Source organism: Trichoplusia ni, chromosome 5 (genome assembly GCF_003590095.1).
Source record: "Trichoplusia ni isolate ovarian cell line Hi5 chromosome 5, tn1, whole genome shotgun sequence".
NCBI classification, from domain to species: domain Eukaryota; kingdom Metazoa; phylum Arthropoda; class Insecta; order Lepidoptera; family Noctuidae; genus Trichoplusia; species Trichoplusia ni.
The window spans coordinates 10,045,627-10,069,780 of NC_039482.1; the positions used below are offsets into that span (position 1 = coordinate 10,045,627).

The 24,154-nt window shown below is 38.1% G+C and overlaps 2 protein-coding genes across 2 annotated transcripts; both read left to right on the forward strand.

Annotated features, from left to right (window-relative positions):
- Positions 1 to 2,249: 2,249 nt before the first annotated feature.
- On the forward strand, positions 2,250 to 8,662 carry LOC113494443 (tubulin beta-1 chain-like). Its single transcript, XM_026872775.1, has 2 exons — positions 2,250 to 2,394; positions 6,972 to 8,662. The coding sequence occupies exons 1-2, from the start codon at positions 2,338 to 2,340 to the stop codon at positions 8,259 to 8,261; spliced, it is 1,347 nt and encodes a 448-aa protein (XP_026728576.1). The 5' UTR covers positions 2,250 to 2,337; the 3' UTR covers positions 8,262 to 8,662.
- A 9,360-nt stretch (positions 8,663 to 18,022) lies between these two features.
- LOC113494444 (tubulin beta-1 chain) lies at positions 18,023 to 24,095 on the forward strand. Its single transcript, XM_026872776.1, has 2 exons — positions 18,023 to 18,203; positions 22,316 to 24,095. Exons 1-2 carry the CDS (start codon positions 18,147 to 18,149, stop codon positions 23,600 to 23,602), a joined length of 1,344 nt encoding a protein of 447 aa, XP_026728577.1. The 5' UTR covers positions 18,023 to 18,146; the 3' UTR covers positions 23,603 to 24,095.
- The last annotated feature ends 59 nt before the right edge of the window (positions 24,096 to 24,154 follow it).

The window sequence follows — 24,154 nt, forward strand, 5'->3', positions numbered from 1 at the left end:
CCGACCAGCCACCGCAAGCAGCACCCGTTCACGAGTATGACGCAAGGGTCAGCCATCACCTCCCTCGCCATATTTGAGGGAAGGAGGTGACCCGACCCAAGACGCCACCGCAGGCAGTGACGACTAAGGGAGCATGACGTATCTGCTGCCGGCTAATAAAATAAAACTCAAAGAAAGAAATACCCCAAACGTTGATTTACCTGGCACAGCCCCGAAACTGTACTGTCTATATCTATTTGAAGAGCTTTTTTATTTAATAAATCAGCTACGGAAGCTAGACTTAAATAATTATGCTCTTTAGCAACGACTTGTCTATTCGTTTAAGTTAATTCAGTCATCATTTACCAGCATAATATATGCTGAGCTGGCTTTCAGCACGGGAATATCTTTGACAGCATACCTAGTTATCATTTATTTCGTCTTTTTTTCTTTCTTCGGTGAAGGGTAAGCGAAACTGTTTGCTTCAAAAAGTGCTACTTAGTAGCCTAATTTGAATAAATGTCTTTAGATTTGACTTCAATTTTTTTGTTTAAAATTGAGTTGTTCTTTTTCGTTTGGTTATTATTGTCATGCATGTGTTGTCTCTGTGTCTGTGCTGAATAAATATTATTTCTTTAAATTTTCTTTCTAGCTCTTTTTTATTAAGCCATCATCTTTATTAACTCTAACATTTCCATCCTGACTCTCAAATAGGTACCTTATGTAGTCCTCTTCCTCAATGAACTATATCAGGCCTCTGGTGAGCCTACTCAAGCGTCAAATGACTTATTATAGGTCTTTTGTTTTCATTCATCTTCAGCCCACACCCTGCTTGGTGACAGCACAGTCGCCATATTGACCTAGTAAACTCTTGCCACGAATATAATTGTCTCACCAACGTATTACAAACTGTGTAAACTTATTTGTGGGGTCCTGTGTTTAGGTATATGATTGGAAGAAGTATTTTAATAAATCAGTAAGCATACTCGTCATCATATGTACTAAGAAGTGACGCTCAGTTTAATATCACATTTAAGTAGTATGTTGTCTCTGTCTTTTTATACCGGATTGTAGAGACAGCCGGAAATTTTGACGATACAGTTAGCCAAGTACATCACAGTGATACAAGTAAGTGTCGCGGGTTCGATCCCCGCATATGATAAAGGAATGCTTGTCTTGAGTCTGGGTGCTTTTACGCATGTGACTTGAATGTTTGTGTACTAAATTCCGTATCTAGTAAGGTAGAGGTTTAAAAAAAATAGAACCACTCTTGGAATAGTGTAATAAATCAGTCGTTGAAGTAGCCAAGATGATTTTATAACATACTCATGTCGATCGATAAAATTATTATCTTTAGAAAATATCGTTTTGCAAAGCATCAAATTAAATCAATTCAAAGTCTTTAATACAGAAAGTGGTTCATAATCATGCAAAAAACAACCTAACTGTTTATCTAGTTAAGAAAACAGTTACAGTAAAAAATCAATACGTCAAAATTCGCTTTTTATGGTTGCCATAGACAGATTTATGATTCCATAACTGTCAGATTGATTTAAAAACACGAATGTTTTACCTACTTTTAATTATTGTTGGAAAAGGAGGTTCAATCAAAAAGACCTGTATCTTTTTAAGTTATTATTTTTATGATGTCAATGTTAAGTTAACGTTTAGCGAGAATTGATTGCAGACTAATTGCTACGTAGAGGTCAGACAGACAAAATAAAGGTAGATAACAAAAATATGTAAATAATTGACGCTACATTTTTATTAAACATGCTAATCTACTAAAAAACGTAATAAACACGAAGAAGACACATTATTCCAGAATTATTATTGTTTATTATAAAACTGGATCACGTTTTATAACATGACAAGCTGGTTTTATGGAATTCGTAATGTGTCGTGTTCGAGGGCTGTAAACAGGGGTGGCGAGTGCCCACACGCCATCCAAACGAAATTATCGTTCGCAGAAACCTACACATTTAGAAATACACGCATGATCACACCCCGACACGAATTCATGTCGAACGGAACCAAAAAATACAAAAATAATAAAAAATAAATCGCTTTAAAAAACAGACGATCCTAAATGACCCGTCACACAATCGCGACAATATCCATGTATAGAAATGTGGGATGATTCCATTTACGAATTGATAAGCATTCATGTACCGTGAAGTTGGCAGCGCTCTATCGGCGTCGACCAATCACAGCGCGCCGTCCGACCGCAGCGCGGAGGCGAAGCGGGCCTCAAAAATCCCCACCGGCTCGAACCGCTGATCAAATCTGCGAGTTGTGTAGTGCGAGAGTCGCGTATAGTGTTCTAGTTATTTATTACAAATATTTAAATAATCAAATATGAGGGAAATCGTGCACCTCCAGGCCGGCCAGTGCGGAAACCAGATTGGAGCTAAGGTACGTACGGAATACTCGATGTATTAACATTCAGGTTCGCGCCTATGTAACGGTCACTAACGGTTCAACTCTACCATGGAATTCGCTAGAAATCCAATTGGATTTGTACTTAGATTAATGTTGGTTAACTGTTAAGCCTCATTCTAACAAATGATGTTAATTCATAGTTTAGAAATAAAGGAGGTCGAATAGATATTAGTGTTGTATCTCGCATAGTTCCGTTCACAATTCGGGAATAGACAAGGAGGGCGAGTTTTTCACGCACGGGCGCACGAGCAAAGGGCTTTAAAACAAAACAACCTCGTTCACGCATAAACTTAATTTTAGAACTGCATTTTTAAGTAAAAAAAATCATGTAACAATGTACCATATCATGAGGTCACAAAGTTAAGTATATATATACCTACTTCTGTAATTAACGATATGTAAAACATAATCATTATAAATAGCGTTAAATCATAATACCCCGAGTAATTTTGATACAGGCATTCTTTCCTTATCTAGCTTGCATAGTAACTGATCGGATTACAATAAAATAGATTTATAATAGGCTAATAAGTTAGAGACGTCGTAATCACTATGTATGGATACCCCTTTGGCCTAGCCATATACGAGTATTATGATAAATCCAAGGCTTTGGTGTGAAAACCGGTTTAAAGTTTAATCTGGTTTTAATAATTATCTTGTTTTGATGTCATAAATTTATCTTGCTATAGAAAACGACAGTAAAAAGGTAATTTTGATTACAGAAGACAACTGTCAAACGAGATTATGTAAAGCCACCTTTCTCAATTTTCTGTGGTCGCATACGATTACGCAATTAAGCCTTTCTCGTTACAAGTTACGAATAAATATTCAATTTCAATTTACATACTTAATTGGAACTATTAAAACATGCCATGTTTTACAAAATACATAAAAAATGAGTTATGAAACGTCGCATTGTAAACAGTTGAACGCTTGCCAAAAAAACAAGATGGCAGCTCATTTTCGCGCACTTTCTTCTCCAAACTTTAATGTTCGATAACCTGATAGGATAATTACCTTGATTGACCCGGATATCCAGTTAATTAGCTTGCAAATAAGCTGTAATTAAATACTTTCTTATCAATTGTGAGTGAAACTACTGTTGGTCACCGTTGGTGCATGAATAACATGCTATAGTCCACCGCCTTCCCCGGCTCCACAGCCCACTCTATCCTTATTCCACACATCTCTTTTCCCAATCTATTCCAATTCCGATTATTATTTTAGCTGTGTCATTTATACGCTTCATCAGATCGGCCAATTGTGACGAATTGAGGTCAATTATAAGTCATCAATCTTGAGTTTTTAATACAATCGAGACAATGTAATATTATACGATACCAGATTGGATTTTACTGTAAATGTTTTGTATACGCTCCAATAAGTTATTTCTACTTTGATTCTGAGATCTTAGATAATTGCGGCAAGAGAGAGAGCAACCAATTAAAACTTTAATTTAGGAATAATTGACGTGTTTCATAAAGACTTGATATAAAATGGCGTAAATGTGTATTTTCAACAATCAGGCAATCGTCAACCCCATCTGAGTGGTTCCAGATTTAAAATATGAGCATGCGCAACAAGACTACAAACCAAAACGAGAGCCATAAATCTTGTAACGCCTTAAAATAAAGTGAACATCAGCAGGAGCCACAAATCGAATATGGAACAAGTTATTTATGTTGGTAGCACTTTTGTTTCAGTCTGTTAAACTTTGAAAAACAAACGAGCTGACCAAAGAGTTTCTCATCAACTCGGCTTGTACCTAATTGATTCATCCAGCTCTTATAACTATTAACGTCTGTAAGTCACTTATTACTCAGTATATGAATCATTCAGTCTTGGTATTTGAATGCGAGTCAGATCCACACTGGGCAGCTGTGTCAATCTTGATACTTGAACATACAATACGGGCGTTTAGAAAATAAATACTAAAGTAGGTAATAACACCAGGTGTGTAATGTTTTAAGGAAATATTATTGTTAATATAAAACTAGGTTATCCGTCGGAGTATTTTAAATAACATATGACATCACTTTATCGAAACCTTGGCACCTTTATAGCCACCTACAGCAAAAAATATGTTCGCTCGACAAATAAGTACCGTGTTACTCATTCCTAGTAAATGTATACTTTACTAACTACAGACATTGTTCTAAACAGTGTGTTAAAAATCTTCAGATCACTGACCGAGAAAATTGTTATAAAAACTTCTTCAGTCGGCAACTTTTTATTGAGCTCGTTGTGTTCTGAGTCATTTTAATATTTTTCGATATGCCCAATAATATTCCGGACAAAAACCTCGTTACAAACGAAACAAATGAACTCTGAATAATTGTATCGACTAGAACGAGGTTGGTTAAAGTAATGTTTCGCCTTTAAAATAAAATCTCCATCGAAGACTGGTATTTCACGATCAATTTCACATTAATCTGATATCGAGCTATATACAGCTGTGCCGATAAAATGCAATCAAAATCCAACTCAATATTATGAGGCAAACAAATATCTGAGATGTTCTGGAGTTTCTCATCTTAATTGAAACGCAAAGAGTTCATAAGTGTGGCTTATCTTATCACCGTTTGGCAATAGAGTAGATTATAGAGTTCAACGGCCCGACACATGCCGGTCGATGTCCATTTAAAAATAGCTGGCATAGCAGCGAGCCGCCATAGAGTTGGTGCATGCGCGCAGTACCGTTAACATATAAATATGCCAGTATAACTCACGGATTAACTGCAGGAAGCGAGCAATAATCATGCTGAACTGAAGCTCCGAAAACAACTAACCAAAGCCCAGAATTTGTCACACTTCATTAAAACTGTAACATTCCAATTTTAAAAACCTAAATCTAAATTTAAAAAAAGAAACAAATGACTTAATGTCGATCACAAATTACCTGTCAAAAATCTCAATGCTTTAATCTCCAGTTCATATTTCGAATGTTCTAAAAAAATTACAATCCCTTTCTACAATTCCAAGTTTGAAAGTCATAATATATTAGCTCGTACAACTGCGTTGGGTGAAATCGTATACAATGGTAACAGTATTATGACCATGAAACTATTACAGAGGCCATAGTTTCCCTTTAGCTGTTCACACGATACTTTCAACTCGTCTGCTCTATCTAGTTACCATGAAAGCAAGCCTTTCCAACGGAATGCCTTTCACTTTTCACTCTTATTAAAAATCATTACAATGTCATCCATGAAAGGCTTGATGAATTGACGTGTCTCACAATCGAGTTTATGTTTTTTGCGACTTGTGTTATGGCTTTTTTGTCTATGTGAGATGACAGTTGATTGATTCTTTGCGAGGTAAGGATGATAGTCGTCTGCCAGTGTTAATTTGGGTAAAAATCTCAACGCTATGTGAATATTTTAGTATTTTTTTATTATAATATAAAAAGGATTTATCAATTTGTTTTAACTAGAAATATCCATAAATGGCCTCGTATCATTTCCTTAATTATCATGCATAGTCTAAACTAATATCCTCCTTATTTGTGATGTTAAAGAACTCAGACGAAAATAATTCGATTCATTCCAAAAATAAATGTCGCCTCACTCGTGAGTGCCAGTTTATTATACACGCTAAATAAACAAGAGTTGAAGCTGTTAAACCCTGAACCAAAAAGACGGCCATCTTAGTCATATTACCATATATGTACATGTCGAGTTGTACCCACACGATGACATCACTAGGATCGGCGTGTGCGCACCGATGAATGTTAAACACAGCGCCTGCGCGCACAGCCTTGTGTTACTAGCTACATTTTCACCACTTACGTAAGCGTTGAAAAATTGATTTACGATACTGTAAGCCTCTTTCAATCTTTATTCCTCCGTAAGTGAGACAATAACAAGTTCTGAGAACTGCAAAAAGTTTATTGAACACCTAATTGATAGGCGTGCCGGTTACGTCAGCTAATTGCACATAAGTATCTTCAGCCATATTACGTTCGGGTACATTGATTCTCAGAAATAAGCTGACAATAATTATTTTATTGCGAAATTATCCGCCATATGGTCGCCGGGCCGAGATCTTGTCGCAGATTTTTAGGGGCATCGAAAAATCGAATGCTAATAAGCCGAAGCAAAGTGGTTCGAGACATTCACCACTTATAAGGCGAGATAAACCAAATACGGGAGGACGTGGGTGTCGGCGAGGCGAGGCACCGCGCCGGCCGCCACTGTCATAAGTCATGCCATTGTCTTGCGTAACCCTTCCCAGCGCCGCGCGTTCATTAATGATGTATTATGTATCCTGCCTGCCTACCTTTTACGACGGTTCATTGAGCTTTATAACCTTTAGAAAACTACATTTGAATAGAATCACGAAAGTGCCCATTGAAACTCGACCAGCCCGCGCCGGGGACCAGGCACTCCCGTGATATTTTACACGACGCGAAACCGGTTGGAAAGTAGCGCCGGCGCACTTACAAATAGTGCGCCAAGAGCTTTCGTGTAGGCATCTTAATTGACTGCATTCTATACTGCGTTCACCACACAACTGCTTTCGTTCCGCTAACGGTTACAATTTTGTTCCAGTTCTGGGAGATCATCTCTGACGAGCACGGCATCGACCCCACCGGCGCCTACCATGGCGACTCGGACTTGCAGCTGGAGCGCATCAACGTGTACTACAATGAGGCCTCCGGTGGCAAGTACGTGCCCCGCGCCATCCTCGTCGACCTGGAGCCCGGCACCATGGACTCGGTGCGCTCGGGACCCTTCGGACAGATCTTCAGGCCCGACAACTTCGTGTTCGGCCAGTCCGGCGCCGGCAACAACTGGGCCAAGGGTCACTACACGGAGGGCGCTGAGCTAGTCGACTCTGTTCTTGACGTCGTACGCAAAGAATCCGAATCCTGCGACTGTCTGCAGGGATTCCAGCTCACACACTCACTCGGCGGTGGTACCGGTTCCGGTATGGGTACACTTCTAATCTCAAAGATCCGTGAAGAATACCCCGACAGAATCATGAACACATACTCAGTCGTCCCCTCACCCAAAGTATCAGACACCGTCGTCGAACCCTACAATGCGACTCTCTCAGTCCACCAGCTCGTAGAAAACACAGACGAAACCTACTGCATCGACAACGAGGCCCTTTATGACATCTGCTTCCGTACACTCAAACTATCCACCCCCACATACGGTGATCTCAACCACTTAGTATCCCTCACCATGTCTGGTGTCACCACCTGCCTCAGGTTCCCCGGCCAGCTGAATGCGGATCTCCGTAAATTGGCCGTAAACATGGTTCCCTTCCCCCGTCTCCACTTCTTCATGCCTGGTTTCGCTCCCCTCACATCCCGCGGAAGCAGACAATACCGTGCCTTGACCGTGCCCGAGCTCACGCAGCAGATGTTCGACGCCAAGAACATGATGGCGGCGTGCGACCCGCGCCACGGCCGCTACCTCACCGTGGCCGCCATCTTCCGTGGACGCATGTCCATGAAGGAGGTCGACGAGCAGATGCTTAACATCCAGAACAAGAACTCATCCTACTTCGTGGAATGGATCCCGAACAACGTGAAGACCGCCGTGTGCGACATCCCACCCCGTGGTCTCAAGATGGCCGCCACCTTCATCGGCAACTCCACCGCCATCCAGGAGCTGTTCAAGCGCATCTCGGAGCAGTTCACCGCTATGTTCAGGCGCAAGGCTTTCTTGCATTGGTACACCGGCGAGGGCATGGACGAGATGGAGTTCACCGAGGCGGAGAGCAACATGAACGACCTGGTGTCCGAGTACCAGCAGTACCAGGAGGCCACCGCCGACGAGGACGCCGAGTTCGACGAGGAGCAGGAGCAGGAGATCGACGAGCACCACTAGAGCGCGCGCAGGCGTGGGAGGGGGGCGCGGGGCCGCGGCCCCGGCCCCGACACTACATTGCCATTGTATTTACTGGTTACTTTTTGTTTAAGTAACATTAATTCCTACGATGAGTATTGAATAGACATGCTTTCTAACTTTTAACAGAATGCACGACTAAAACCCCGGATATGACGATAACTCGAGGGCCTACACTATGTAAGTGTATACATTCCTTGTGACTCCATGCCTGGCCTCGTTGAAACCAAGATCTGAACATTTGAAAGGCTGATAGACACTCTTTATGTATTTATGATAAAGTTAGGATGTCTTTAAACATGGGCATACATCAAAGATTTGAGTGCTTCAATAACAGAAGTTTTATTACGATTTAAAATTGTTTTCAACAATATGATTTAATGTATATAATAAAGATTTTTATTTACGAACTTGTTTTCTTAGTACCTAGTACCTACCAAGATTACTCATCACGGTTGACAACACTTACGTCATCGTAGAATAGAGTGATTCCTAGGATTGAAAGAGTTGAAGATGACTATCTATGGACAATCTAAATAAAAACAATATTATCAAATCCATCGATGAATGTTATTCACGTGAAATTATCATATCTATCCATATGACACAGTTTTATCTACAAGCCTAAAGCAACATTCGAAATTACGTTTAATTATCTGAAAACTGAAAAAGACCTCAATTTGTTTAACAACTTGACAACAAATTTACAATAGGCTGAACACCTGACATCATCGCATAGCTCTAAATTTAGAAATGCATGTCCGCAGCGGCCATTTTAAATGGACCCCTGTCAGTCGCTGTTATGACCACTATTTGTACTAATAAACAAATTAGTGGGGCCGTGGGGTATCAATCTAAATTGGTCAGGTGATAAGGAATGATGTCATAGACAAACATCACGGGTATTATGTCATTTAGGTTTGTGTGACATTCAGAATGTTGACTACATGATGTTGCATTGAAACAAATGTGATTTGTCTGTGGTTGCTAACGTTTCAAAAGTCACTTTTTGCAAAGTGATTTATTGTCTTGCATTTGTCCTGCTCTGTCTTATGAAGGCAGTGTCACGTAATTACAAATATAAAAAATGAATAATGTATTGAGTTGAGTGAATTACAGTTAAAGTTGTAGCTACAATTTATAACGTTAATTCAATGAAAACTGCTAATTTGTGACACTCAAATTAAATTAATAATTTTATGCCATCATTAATTAGTCAGTACCGTCGTTTGACTTTCTTAATGAAATTGTGTTAACAAATTTATTAATTATTATTTACCTATTGAATGAAAAATGACCTTTTAGTGGTCAGAAACGCTTTATTAAGTGATAGAGACATTACGGAAAGTTTAATTAATTGAACTCAAAACATCAAAAATGTCTCTACCTACCATTACCATACACAGCTGCACAGACAGACAATAAATACCAGCTTTATATACATCTGACCTACATCGTATGCACTATTCCAAAAATAAAGATGGCGCAATGTTTTCGTTATGAACCGCTTACAATAACATAGTATGAGCAATGAGTGATAACTTGTATTATACAGGCATACTGTTGCAATTAGCTCATGATTCTTGGACTTACCCGATAGGCATTGAACATGAAATTACTGTGAACACTACAATAATAAATTACGATTATAGTAACGTGAGTCAAAATGTCAATGTCAAAATCGTTGTGTTTTTTTTTCTCTTTTAGGATAGCTTGGGGTAGCTTTGTCATTCGTCCGGGCTTCGAAGGATTTCTCCTATTCAAGCATCCGGGTAATAGCGCCCTTTTTAAAAACATAACAGATAGGTAATTATATAAAATTGGCAATGCTTTAGAAGTACTTAGCTCTACGAAGCTCTAAAGTTGAGATTTTTGGTTTGTATGTTTATGATTAAAAATGAAGGAAAATACTTAGATTGCAACATTTTGGTGACTTAAGGAGAGCTGAATTACAGCTTCTAAAAAGTGCAACGACATTTGTTACTCGTAAAAAACTTTAATCCGTTTCAGGGCAAATATTTACTAAATACTTAACTAAAAATACAGCTAGCCATTAATTTGAATGTAATAACATAAAAAACATACACATGGAATACCATGTCCTTTTAAAGGTACTTAATTTCATTCGAATATTAATATTTTATCGTGACAAATCAAGCAAAATATGCAAGCGGTATTTACAATCGACTTTCACTAAAGTACGGTGAATAATTTTATTTACAAATACGTTTTTAAAACAAACTTTCACACAATTTATAATTATCATATTTTGTTTTTTTTGGTAATTAAATTGCCAATTCGGCTGTATAGTAATTGCCGTTGATTAAAAAAAAGTTTGTATTTTACGTCGCCATATTGGTTCGGCCTATTCAAAATGTCCGTCCAGAATTTGAAGTTCATTAATTATATTAGATATCTCCGTCCGTCTACGGACAATGGTAATTCATAAAAAAGTTATTGTTTAAAGTATCAGTTAGGATCACAGAGGCTACAACTGAACTAATCAATTATGATTCCTTTTAACTATTTATAATCGCGAGATTTTTATCAGATTTTATCTTAGTATGTCTGTTTCAGAATTCGATTTCAAGAGGCCCTTTTAATTAAGTATTTAAATTGACTGAGTAAAAAATTCAATGGCCTGAATTTGCAAGTCCTACCCACACACATTTTTTAAATTGCCTTTAAGCTTATTAAGTTTAAATCTTAAGAGGTGTCACAAGTGACATCATTGCGGGCAAATCAGCAATCAACAGGACATAAATGGCCAAGATCAATGTAGATAATAGTACCTTTTCATTCACGATTACAATAATAAAATCCTACACTCGTTCACCTTGTTTCATGTCATTTTATTACTGCAGAATATTTAATGCCAGCCTGTAGTACATCAAAACCACGTTACGTGTATTAAAAGAGAGAGACAGACTTATACTGGCATATAGTGCTATCTCTTTTCAGTGTACTACAATTTTGGTTAAGAAGAGGTTATGTTACTTACTGTGTGAAACTTTAGTTGTAGTTTTATGCGTAGGCGCAGTAACAGAGTCAAGAGGGCGTCGCTGCAAGGTTCTCGCGGTGGGTGACTGATTTGTTGACGTTACGGCCTACTATACATTAAATTTCCTGTTGGCAATGGGTACCTAGATACCTATCGATAGAGTACACCTTGAGATTCTATCGTGTTTTGTTTTTGCGAAGTCTATTCGATTTTGTAAGGTCTAAAATTACCACCCTGTACTATAAACTCACAGTGTAGGTAACAATATTAATTCAAATCTTAAATGTCTCTGTCGTACATTATTAACTATTCGTATTTTACAAGGTTTTATTTAGTTTTACCTATCCCGTTTGTAATCAAATCTTGCAAGTTGAATATGATCTGGGTACTTCGCGGTTTCTGATTGAGCTGAAACTTTGACAGCATATTGATATAATACCGAAACATATAACCTTTAAGTGTAACAATACAATAAACTATATTTTTTGTAAAAGTAACAACTCTGCCTCCTACGCTGCGCATGCGTCGATCCCATTCAATGTTTTTGTAACAATCACATTCGTTTTCGCTTTAGTATTGTTTCCAAACAGAAATAATGACTCCACGTAACAGACAATACGAGACTTTCCCGCATTTATTCTTATGCAAATAAAAAGTAAACTTCAAGTTTCTGAATAGTAAGTAGAAACTACTTATGTTTTGCACCTAGAGAACGTTCAAAACTATTGAAACGTTTTGAAAAGCCTGCCTGGAAATGGCCTACTTAAAATAAAATCTTTTGATTATATTGATTTGGTTTATCTTTTATACACATCAACGTTAGATTTAAGATAAGCTAGATCAGCAACCACTCCTGAAGAAGTGGTTTTTAAAACTATACGATACAACTCTTGATATATTGTTCCGCTTCTAAAACTGTTAGAAAACTTCTTGATGTGTATGTAATAAGCGCCGATCAATAAGTTAATAAATAATCAGTTCTGTGGAATTAAGTTATTTTATACTAATAAGGTTTTTGTCCTTAAGTTTTATCCAAACACATATTACTCCGACTCTAAAAATAGCTATCTTACGCTAACTTAAGAGCAATTTTGACCTCAACTGTCAATCAAATCACGTTCACAACAACAATTTTATATATGCCGGTGGCGAAAATTGGAACTAATCGCCAAGACAAGAAAATGCACGCAGAAATGTCAGTTTAAGGCAACGATTAGCGCCACTGTCGCATGCATTAGTAAGTTTGTAGTGGTACAAGTTGACTATGTCATGAGTATTTTTAGTTGGGAACTCTCTCTTTCAGCGGTTACATAGCATCTAAGTATTTGTTGGACTAGACATGTCTGTGCTTGAAATTGTGAAGATATGTATCTTGAGACACATTTACACATTACACCATTTAGCAAGAGCACTAATTTTAGGATCCTGAAGTTTACTTGTTATTTAATATACTAACTAAAAGGAAAGACAACAATGGATACTTAATATAAATATATCTATCACTTAATAAATCTCTTATCCATATTTGAGCAAGCTCAATAATTAACAATCATGTAAGATTTTTTTTTGAGAATAGCTAATCTTTCAACCAACCTTAAAAAGTCGGAGATCTCTATACGTCTGTATTTTTTTATGTTTGGCACCTCAGAACTTCTTATGGATAAACTGATTTTGTCTTCTATTTATCAACTTAGGCGCAGTAGTTTTTTATTTGACGTCAACTGTATGATTTGTTGTTAATAATAAATTGAAAAAGACAAATCCATCAGCCAAAATAGCAAGCCAGTACTAGAAAGCTTTAACAGTTAAGTCAGCACTGGTTATAGTAATGTTTATTTACAAGGCATTACAATACAACTTGTTCTCCATACTCGGTGTATTACCACAGAGGCACACATGCCGAGAGAACTGATCGATGCTGTAGAAAGTTGTGAATCACTGCCGATTTACGAAACGAACGAAATTGAGTGAGGGTAATGGATGGGATGGTGTTCATTGCTGGCAAGACGGGTGGGAATATGATCTTCTAATAGGGTATTTGATCTCAATGTCCTGTACGCTATTCACAAACGCACGAGATTCGTGGATCACACATATTTTATCATATTTGTCATGTGTGACTGTCTTTTTTAAAAAGATCTATGCACTCATTCACTCTGAAGGCTTAACCGGACTATAGTCCGAATCAAACCCGGAACACTTATTGCAAGTGGGATTTTATGTGGCACGGTGTAACTCCGCATTTGCGAGTAGAATTTCTAGCTGTCCGTCTTATATTGTTTGAGAATTCTTACAGAAATCAGTTGATGAAAACAGTTTTATTCAGACTATAGTCTAAAAAACGAAGTTAACAAAAACATGTGCCCCGCTAGACGTGCACAAATTTGATCTAGGTTTGTAAGTTGTAACCTAGATAGCTTAGTTGGTAGAACAACTGGTGCGCTGAGACAGAAAGCGGAAAATCGAGTCTTAGTCCAAGAAATAAAACCGTCAATGTATATCGTCCACTGTATTACAATCGCCAGAATCCTGCCGGCGCCACAGAGTGGAGAAATTCGTCCAAGCCAAGTTAGTGTGAACACAACAGATGGTCGTTGTCTGCGATCTGACGCACTGCGCTGTGTCAATACTAACCTCAATATTTGACAGACCAAAAGTCTTTATGCTAATTTAGGCTTACCTATTGTCAATACAAAGGTCGATGAATTCATTTTATATTTTGTTGTTAGCAGTTTTTCATTTTTTTTAGAAATGTAATAAGCTCGGTATGACCCAATATTGTACGATTCGATGAAGAGCTACTTAGGAACTACTTACTGAAATTTTATATACACCAGCAAACGTAATTATATACAAACATATTTCCTGAGCTTTATAAGGAATGGCTCAAAGTTAAAATCCTTGGGTTTCTGTCCTGCACCGGATGTTGTGATGTTAAGATTTGCTAGAACGACTAGACCTGGCCGGACATAGCTTGTAGGGCAAGTAAATAGGTAAGGATACCTAATCTTCTTAAATATTTTCCATTCTGCTTAAGGATAATATATGGCACTGGGAGATTAAAACCTTAAAGTGCTTTAGCCACCTTAAAATTGTTTGTAAATGTAGATAAATCTTTAGGGTTTTGGATAAAACCTCATTTTTGAAGTAGGACGAGGATGTCAGACATTTCATTCAAAATAGCAGTTTCCAAACCGGCTATGGAAGTTAAAAATGTTATTATTCTGAGTACATATAAGGTCTGTCTATACAATATTTACAAGAGAAATTATTAGGCAACTTTATTACAAAATCAGTGGGATGTCAGTGCAGACACTGGTGCTCGCTTCGTGAAAGAAACAAAAAAACTATTGCCACAGATAAAATAAATTGCAGATTGTTTAATTTTTTTATGATTTTGAGATGAACGCAATGATTGCTTATTTTGGTCTGTCTGGATGTTTGAGACTCTTGTCTCTGTCGCTTGGTTGGTATAAAGAACACGCCATAAGCCGTCAAATAGTAGTGTAGTCGTATTCATAAGACTATTTAATGTCACTCATAAAATAAGGAAACTAAACCCGACTTAATATTAGCCGTTTATTATTGTACAGAAGTCGGAACTCCATAACACTTTAGTTTCATGTTGTGCTTAAAAACATAAAGCACCTAAAAAAACTTCTTTATTTTTAAAAGTGCATGTCAACGACCGGGCGCGCCGGCTGTTACGTCACTGCGGCACCCGGGTATCGAGTCGATAGTACACACCCGTAAAACTGCGGCGGGACTCAAAAACATGACAAATGTAACACATGAAAAAAATATGATGTAATATTACCTATGTTTTGTTAATAAAATTGCAGTAATGACATAAATATGTTTTTTTTTTCAAAATGGACGAAATCACGTTAACAGCTGACTTTTGCTGACAGTTGTTGGCAATGCAATGGTGTTATATTTCATTGTTTACAAAATAAAATAGAGTATTGCTAACTGCACCAATTTTATGATTTTTTTTTATACCAGGCTAAATTATGTCGTAAAATTAAGTGTATCAAATATTTATAGCATAGTTCAGACTCTGACTACACATAGGACATATTTAAGTATCTACACCTATCGTAATTCGCTATTTACTAATGCTTTTCTACAAATACAAACTTTATGCGTAAAAGGATTGAAATAGGCCTACAATAATTAAAATTTTAAATTAAGAAAAAAATTACAAGTCAGCCTCTAGCCAATTAAAATATTTAATCAGCTAGGGGCTCCAGTCATCCTTTAAAAAATATTGATAAAACAAAAATATTATATTAAATCCTATTCGCCAAAGCCTTGAAGACATTACTCTAAAATGGTAGACAGACAGACGAAATCAATGACGTGCAACGAACAACAATCAACTTTTTGCGAACGATGACTCATGATTTCTCTTTTTATTTTTTCGAAGGTGTTACCTGGTGCGTAAGAATATACATTTCATAATTGAATATGTGATTTAGGCTTTTGATAAATTGTCAAATATAAAACTAAGTAACTTACGATATGATAATATTAAATAGAGAACTAGTTCTTCATAATAAAAAAGAAATGAGTTGCCATCAAATAAAACTGGTTCTGCAGATGTTTTATTATTCGCCTCTGATTCACCTATTGAAATCGCGACGATTATGCATGTATGTACCTACGACGACGCAGCGATGGTGCATCTCTGTCTGTCGGTTCACCAATAGGTCACATTCCATGATAGATTCATGCAAACACCGCAGTCGGCATCCCAAACATTGTCTATAAAGTATTTATATTTTTGAAAATTCATTAGGTACGTTGAAAACTAAAATACGATAATTAATCATTAGATACCTGCCTACCTAAGCACTGCAATATGACAACATAGCTGTATTTACAGCAATTTTACAGAAAAAAAATATTGATTTAATTTAATACCATAAATAAAGCACAAAGTCGCGGGTACCAGCTAGTAGTTTTATAATAATTACCTGGGTATTCAGGACTCGGGTACATCTTTTGACAATATACCTATTATCTAGGTACCTACCTAAATGGCGAGGATAAAAACAGGAAGGAAATTTGCAACATTATGACTGATGAGGACATATTTACACACAGGACTAGGAGAATATTTGCGTACGACATTATCCATAGGATGAAGAAAGACAAGCTAATTGCTATTACCCTCCCGTAACCTACCTACCTAATTGTTAGCATTTTTTTGTCTACACAGGAACATACAACATAATATTTGATTGACTCTTATAGACCTAAGCATCAAGTTCCTGAATCAAAATAAATTCATAGCAAATTGTTTTTAAACTAGAAAGAACATGTTTTAATTATAATGTTAATCTAATTGAGTTTTTTGTTTTGCTTTTTCGCCGGCCGGCGCCATGACGTGCCTGCATTACCAATGTCGTACCAACATCAGAAAACTAAACATCTGTGACTCAGAACTAAAAATATGGTATTTATTTAAATTCAGAACTGTAAACAATAATGTCTACCAAATGAACCAACTCATAATATATTTATTCATGCATTTTGGCATCTGATTAATATTAAAGAATAAAGAAAAACGACAATCGACACTAAAATAGGACGCCAATTATTTTTGTTACGTTGGTAGCCATGTCCGCAGTATGGCATCATTCGACCAATAGGAAAGCAGCTCAGAAAATAGGGCTGTGAACGTATCGACGCATGCTATCGATGCTTTGTGTTCCACTTTTTCTACAAGTATGTTGTTCTTGTTACTTAATCTTATTGTTGTTAATATTTTTAATCAATATACTTTGAATGTGCACTTTGGCTCTGTTTTTTTAAATGTCCAAGTATTTGCACTTGAACTGAAACAATAATTTTGTTTTTCGTCGATCAGTAAATAACATAATCATAACTTAAGAAAGAGTGTTTATTGTGAGATGACGCCATACAGAAAGGTATGGTAGAAGAAGACATGTTGCGCCGACCCCAAATAAAATAATTGGGATAGGGGCACGGGAGTGATGATGATCGTACAAAGATGGTCTGTCAAGTAATTTAACTGTTATTTTCATACTTACATAAGTGCTCGAAATTTATCTAAAATATTCCTACAAAGTGGGACATTTGAAAAGAGTTTTTGTATTTATTTATTGAACATGTTATGAAAAGGATATCTCATGCTAGTGCCTGAACGACAGGTATAATATTGTATATTCCTTATAGTATAATAACGAGCTGTAGTATGTATTTATCAAATGAAGGAGTCACCAAGCTGTAAGGGAAAAAAATCCGATACTGTGCAATCAAAAAAAAATATATATAGACTTTAATTTCTATCAAAGATTTACACAATATTGCCGTCAGATTTTTACTGCTAATATCTGAAAAAAATATATAAATAATTAATCAATCATTCGACATTTCTTCATTTGCTATCCTTCCATTAATGGCTTGGGATTATTGATAAAAGATTTAGTTTTTGAAGAACCTTCTCATTAAAGAAGCATCTATTTATGATTATTGAGTATCGTTCTCGTTCGTTATTATATGAGTAAACCAGATGCGCACCATAATAAATGCAATGCCTAAATTCACAACGCTTTAAAATCAATAGAGTCCTGTAGGTTGAAAATGTTCTAACAGAAAAATATTCCTGCAAAGCTATACTTCTCATTCATACATTTTAAAGTGTGTCGCAATGCGACAAAGACTATCGATATATAACACCCACGGACGAGCGACAGCACTAGTCGCTTCGTAGCTTAGGTCGATCGGACAAAACGGAACAAAATTATTCTTCAAGCGACCACGAGAGTACGTGGTGCGTGCGGAGCAGAAATACAATTTTTATAGAAACTAAGTAAAATAAGTTCACATAATACAAAATGAGGGAAATCGTGCACATTCAGGCTGGACAGTGCGGTAACCAGATTGGAGCCAAGGTAAGCGATTCTTTTGTTTTTGATCTTCTGAATTCGAACGTGGGCATAGCGGCCGGCATTTTGTGACGCCGGCCTCACGCCACGACTCCAAAATTGAAACAATTGACAACTGTTTCCTTTTTAATTCACACAAGCATAGTTTTAATTGTTGTCAATTATCGTTTGTCTAGTGTTTTGTGCCATCCAGTTAGTACTTACTGGGTGGGTGTGGTCGCTGAATATGGACTTGCCCTCGACCTTACGTTACTAATATCATGCAGTGCTTGCCGTTATAAACGCACTCTGCACTGTCGTGTCATCATTTTTCATGTAAATATTATGTAAAACCCGGTTATAGTGAAAGCCGCACCCGACACACCTATCGATCGATACGTAGACAGGGACTTCGGAAGTCGTCTGTCGCCTTGTTCCACGTGTATGTTACCGGTTGGCGGATGTATTTATGATTCAGATCACCGATTAAGTAGCTTCGTTCTTATGTCGATTAACGATTAAAATGTTTTGTAGTTGCATTATCGGTGAATATAGACCAGTCAACACAGTAATGGCTTATTCGTTACGTGAGTCCTACGAACAAAGGAATTCATTCAATTATAACTTTCATCTGGAGTTTGAGCGTTCATAACGGTAGTTTTTACAACACCGAGTGTGTTATACAATGGTGATGAATTATTATTACAGCTTAGTTCCCGCCATATTAAAACCGTTAAAAGGGCACGCATGTTTTGAATCCCCGCTCAAGGCTACCGCGTCCTATGATAAGGGACAACCAATGGGATGCCCTGGTTTTGTAACGTTCGAAATTTGAGCCTTAACCGTCGTTAACAAATGTCATGACAGCTGCTCCGGTCTGCGGCCTTTTTTATAATATAAAAAAAATATAAGAATAGGCACTGGTAGGTAGGCATTATTTTTATAACAAGTTGTCATTTTCGTCTCTGTCGTCATTGAACATCGTCTTAAAATTTAAGCATATTTACAAATGGTATAGTTTTGTTAAAACTGCTTACCTAGTAAAAGTAGGCATTCAAAGCTAGATTTTAGCCTACTGTGTAGTCTACATAGCAACATAAAAGGTATTAATGCATTAATATAATCTCGTGCGTCATAGATAATTGCAAGTTTACCTTTCATGCGCGAACTTGCAAAAAGTAAATGAATTTTAAATAGGCTGAGATAGTTTCCGTATTATTTAGACTGGTTCATTGACCGGGCTTCTTCCGCGATGGCCGAAATAGAGCAGCTTAGCACATGATCTTTCTGAAAATCATTTTACGACGGAGAATACTATCTTTGACGTTCATCCCATTATAGGAGTAGTTTCATGTTCTCTTTGATGTTAAAACTAGAAACTTAAAACGAAAAGTCTACAAAAGGTAAAATTGTTGTAGAAGCGTGTTTATTTCTTTAGCACCTAGGACTTTATCTGAATAAGTAAAACATTTTAAGATTTTCTCCGCTACCAGAAGTTCAGATTATATGTTGATTGATAGGCAATCTGTCACTAGTAAAATTATCTTATAAATACGAAAGAAAATTATCTTGTTTTATTGCAATATCTCCGTGACCTTTTCAGTACTTCATAGATACGTAGTTTAGTTATTGTGACCATTTACGGAAAATTAACCCAATTCAAAGATTATCTCAATTAACGAGTATATGTAATCTAAATTCCGTTAACTATTCTAAGACAGCAGTAATCCAATTCTTTTAATTGGATTAATTGAATAAAACACGCGACAGCCAATTATTCAATAGATTCAACTATTGAATAATTACTAATGCAGTTAACACGATAAAACGACAAATAAACCATCGTGAAGTCGAATTATTAGTAATTGACACATCTAAGTACCTAGGGGAAATAGGATTACTCATTTATTAACACTATTCATTTAATTTTTAACTACAGAGAAATAATCAATACACATAACACTTGCTGATAAAGAGGAAAAGTACCTGAAACGTGTATTTTTATCAATTCGAAATAAGTCACGTAGGTACATGAGTGTATCATATTTTTTTCGGACTTCGTATTTTTGTGTTTTCTTGCGATTCTTAGTAATAATCACTCAACTTCTAATTTAATTAAAAATAGTATGAACATACTTTCTTTAAATTAATTAAACTATCAATTTAGCAGGTATTACGTTTTCATATAAATTCTTTAGCTATCGCTTGCATAATTCTAAATTAGTCACAAACCTAATTGTCATGCGAAATGTAAGCTCATTCTTTATCACGTCAGTTAATTCCGACTGTTAAAAACATGACGTGTAAACGTGTCGTTTCAACTAATTTCACTCGAATCAAACGAGTTCTTCAGGAAGAGATTTTTTCCAGAATCTGGCACGGCGCCAGACTCTTCGAATAGATATCTTGCAACGGAAAGCTTAACTCTCATTCGAGAAATGTTAAGTGCTTTTGAGAAATGCAGCGAGGATTTCTTCAGTAAAAGTATTAAAACAATAATGCATAGTTCGGCGAAGTTATTTTGAGGACAGCTATTGTTGATAATTGATTAGCTAGCATTGTAGCATGAGTGAATACTATTATTATAAACATGAGTTCTTTGTAAATAGAAAACATTCTCCGCTCATTATTTTGCCTTACCCAAACTAATAAGCCGCAGTTTTCAAACTTTCATAGTTATTTGCATGTCACTGATGGTAATTGCCGGCGACACGCGACTGTCTCCGTGCCAGTCTGTGATTTTACGAGCTAGCTGCGCCAATCCCGCGGCGTCTTCCGCGTTGACCCGCTTTTTGTGCGTGATCTACGTATCGATCACTTTCCGGCTATAAAATCTTCCAAATCGGTAGTAAATTTAATTTATTGGGATTTAACTTGTGAACGATGTCCCGGTTTCGGTTTCATGGATTTGTGCATTAACCATAAAGTTAGGATAAATGGCTAGTAATTATTTTGAAAAATGTTACTGGAGAAACAAGTTACAGTTCTTCTTAGTTCTTGAATCTGTATAACTGATAGTACTTCACTATACTTACAAATAATGTCATTAGATAAAAAAGTTGTGTCAATAAATTCACAAGTAGACGTTGCTAATTGTAGTATGCGCTTCAATGAAGGTGTATGTGTACCCTGCATATGTGCCTACCAACAGGGCGCTAGAAAATATCCGTTAAGATGAAGACAGGTGTGGTTATCGCACTGTGTCCACCAATCCAACGATACATTTTGCTAATATTAACACCCAAGTATTTTTTTCAATGTTAGACGTCAACGATAACAAAGTGATATCTCTATCTTCATAATATTTATAACAACACATATAGATATGAATGATAACGCTAATGATAATAGTTGCATTTGTATCTTAACAAAAACCTAGATACGATTCTTGAAATTGTAAGGTAAAGAAAAATAAAATGGTATTCTGATGGTTGCGTGTCGATCCCAGTTAGCACTAAGGTTATCCTTTTTAGACGAAAATACTGCCTATTGTTCTCTTTAGTACCCTGTAAAAAGCGTAGTCATGATTAAACATGCTACGTGACTATACTGGTAAAAAATCTTTATACTTATAATCTCGCTACGAATGAGTCAACAAAGATATAATCGGCCGTTCTCTACTCGCAGAGTTTCATTTACCTAGAAAGCCTCAATTGATTCACGATAAAATCTCTCTGCTATGTTAATGGATGATTTGTGTTTAATGTTAAGCATTACGCTCATTTCGTCCTAAAAATGCCACAATGACGTGTGCGCACAGCAACCCCGACCCGACTGATTTATTATTCGACAAGCTGTCGGACCAATTGAGAAACTTGTCCCGCGCTCTCCTCTTTTAAGGCAAACTTGAATACACGAAAGTAGGCGGCCGTTATGTTTTTATTGCAATTACGCTTATTCATCGGTACAAGACGTGATTTCAATCGTTGATGTTTCTTTATGGTAGTGGGCTGGATCGATACTGGCGGCCTCGTAAATATGTTAATTTCTCAGCGCGACGCCTTATGACTAAGCGAGCCTTCGTTTGTTGCAATCTGGTCGCCTAGGCAACCGTGGCTCTGCGATCATCCTACACGCAGTTCCGCCTAATATGTCGGGTATTAGGTTCGCATCACTAAGTATTTTTAATCTTATTTCAGTTCTGGGAGATCATCTCCGACGAGCACGGCATCGACCCCACCGGCGCCTACCATGGCGACTCGGACTTGCAGCTGGAGCGCATCAACGTGTACTACAATGAGGCCTCCGGTGGCAAGTACGTGCCCCGCGCCATCCTTGTCGACCTGGAGCCCGGCACCATGGACTCGGTGCGCTCGGGACCCTTCGGACAGATCTTCAGGCCCGACAACTTCGTGTTCGGCCAGTCCGGCGCCGGCAACAACTGGGCCAAGGGTCACTACACCGAGGGCGCTGAGCTAGTCGATTCAGTATTAGACGTCGTTCGCAAGGAAGCAGAGTCATGTGATTGCCTCCAAGGATTCCAACTCACACACTCGCTCGGCGGCGGCACTGGTTCCGGTATGGGCACACTTCTTATCTCCAAAATCAGAGAGGAATATCCCGACAGAATTATGAACACATACTCAGTTGTACCTTCGCCCAAAGTGTCAGACACAGTAGTTGAACCTTACAACGCCACACTTTCAGTCCACCAGTTAGTAGAAAACACAGACGAGACCTACTGTATCGACAACGAGGCCCTATATGACATCTGCTTCCGCACGCTCAAACTATCCACACCCACGTACGGCGACCTCAACCACCTGGTGTCGCTCACCATGTCGGGCGTGACCACCTGCCTGAGGTTCCCCGGTCAGCTGAATGCGGATCTCCGCAAGCTGGCCGTCAACATGGTGCCGTTCCCCCGTCTCCACTTCTTCATGCCCGGCTTCGCCCCGCTGACCTCTCGCGGCAGCCAGCAGTACCGCGCGCTGACCGTGCCCGAGCTCACGCAGCAGATGTTCGACGCCAAGAACATGATGGCGGCGTGCGACCCGCGCCACGGCCGCTACCTCACCGTGGCCGCCATCTTCCGTGGACGCATGTCCATGAAGGAGGTCGACGAGCAGATGCTTAACATCCAGAACAAGAACTCATCCTACTTCGTGGAATGGATCCCGAACAACGTGAAGACCGCCGTGTGCGACATCCCGCCCCGTGGTCTCAAGATGGCCGCCACCTTCATCGGCAACTCCACCGCCATCCAGGAGCTGTTCAAGCGCATCTCGGAGCAGTTCACCGCTATGTTCAGGCGCAAGGCTTTCTTGCATTGGTACACCGGCGAGGGCATGGACGAGATGGAGTTCACCGAGGCGGAGAGCAACATGAACGACCTGGTGTCCGAGTACCAGCAGTACCAGGAGGCCACCGCCGACGAGGACGCAGAGTTCGACGAGGAGCAGGAGCAGGAGATCGAGGACAACTAAACACCCCGCCCCCCTCTCTCCCCGCAGTCCCAACACCCTCCCTAGTCCCGGCGCGTCGCACGGGACGTCTTATGATTTGCATTAGTATTTCCGTGTAACTGTACCGTCGACTTGTTTAAGTTACGTAGGACGTGCCTACACTGGGTGACGTCGCGTCTACATTCCCGTGTGTTTTCCTTGACCGAAGGGCGACTCTCGGATGTTTATGGCTGTAAACAGGTTCCCCCAGCGACGTGGGCCCTTCGCCTGATCACCACGCAGTGCTGTCGACACACTGATAACACAAAGGAAAAGATCTTTTTTTTGATAAGGCTGAACTATTTTTAATGCCTAAGTTTAATTTTAATACTTCGTTTGATACTGTTCAGATAATGTGTTATTCATTGGCTTTTTTTACTAAAAAGCTCGTACAACATTTCGAAATCGATCAAAGGTTTTTAATAATTTTAACTATTATATTCCAGTGAGTAATAAACTGCATACAATGATTTTATTCAATGGTTTTATTTGTCCTAAAATACAGTTGCAAACATGGATGTAAATAAGTTAATT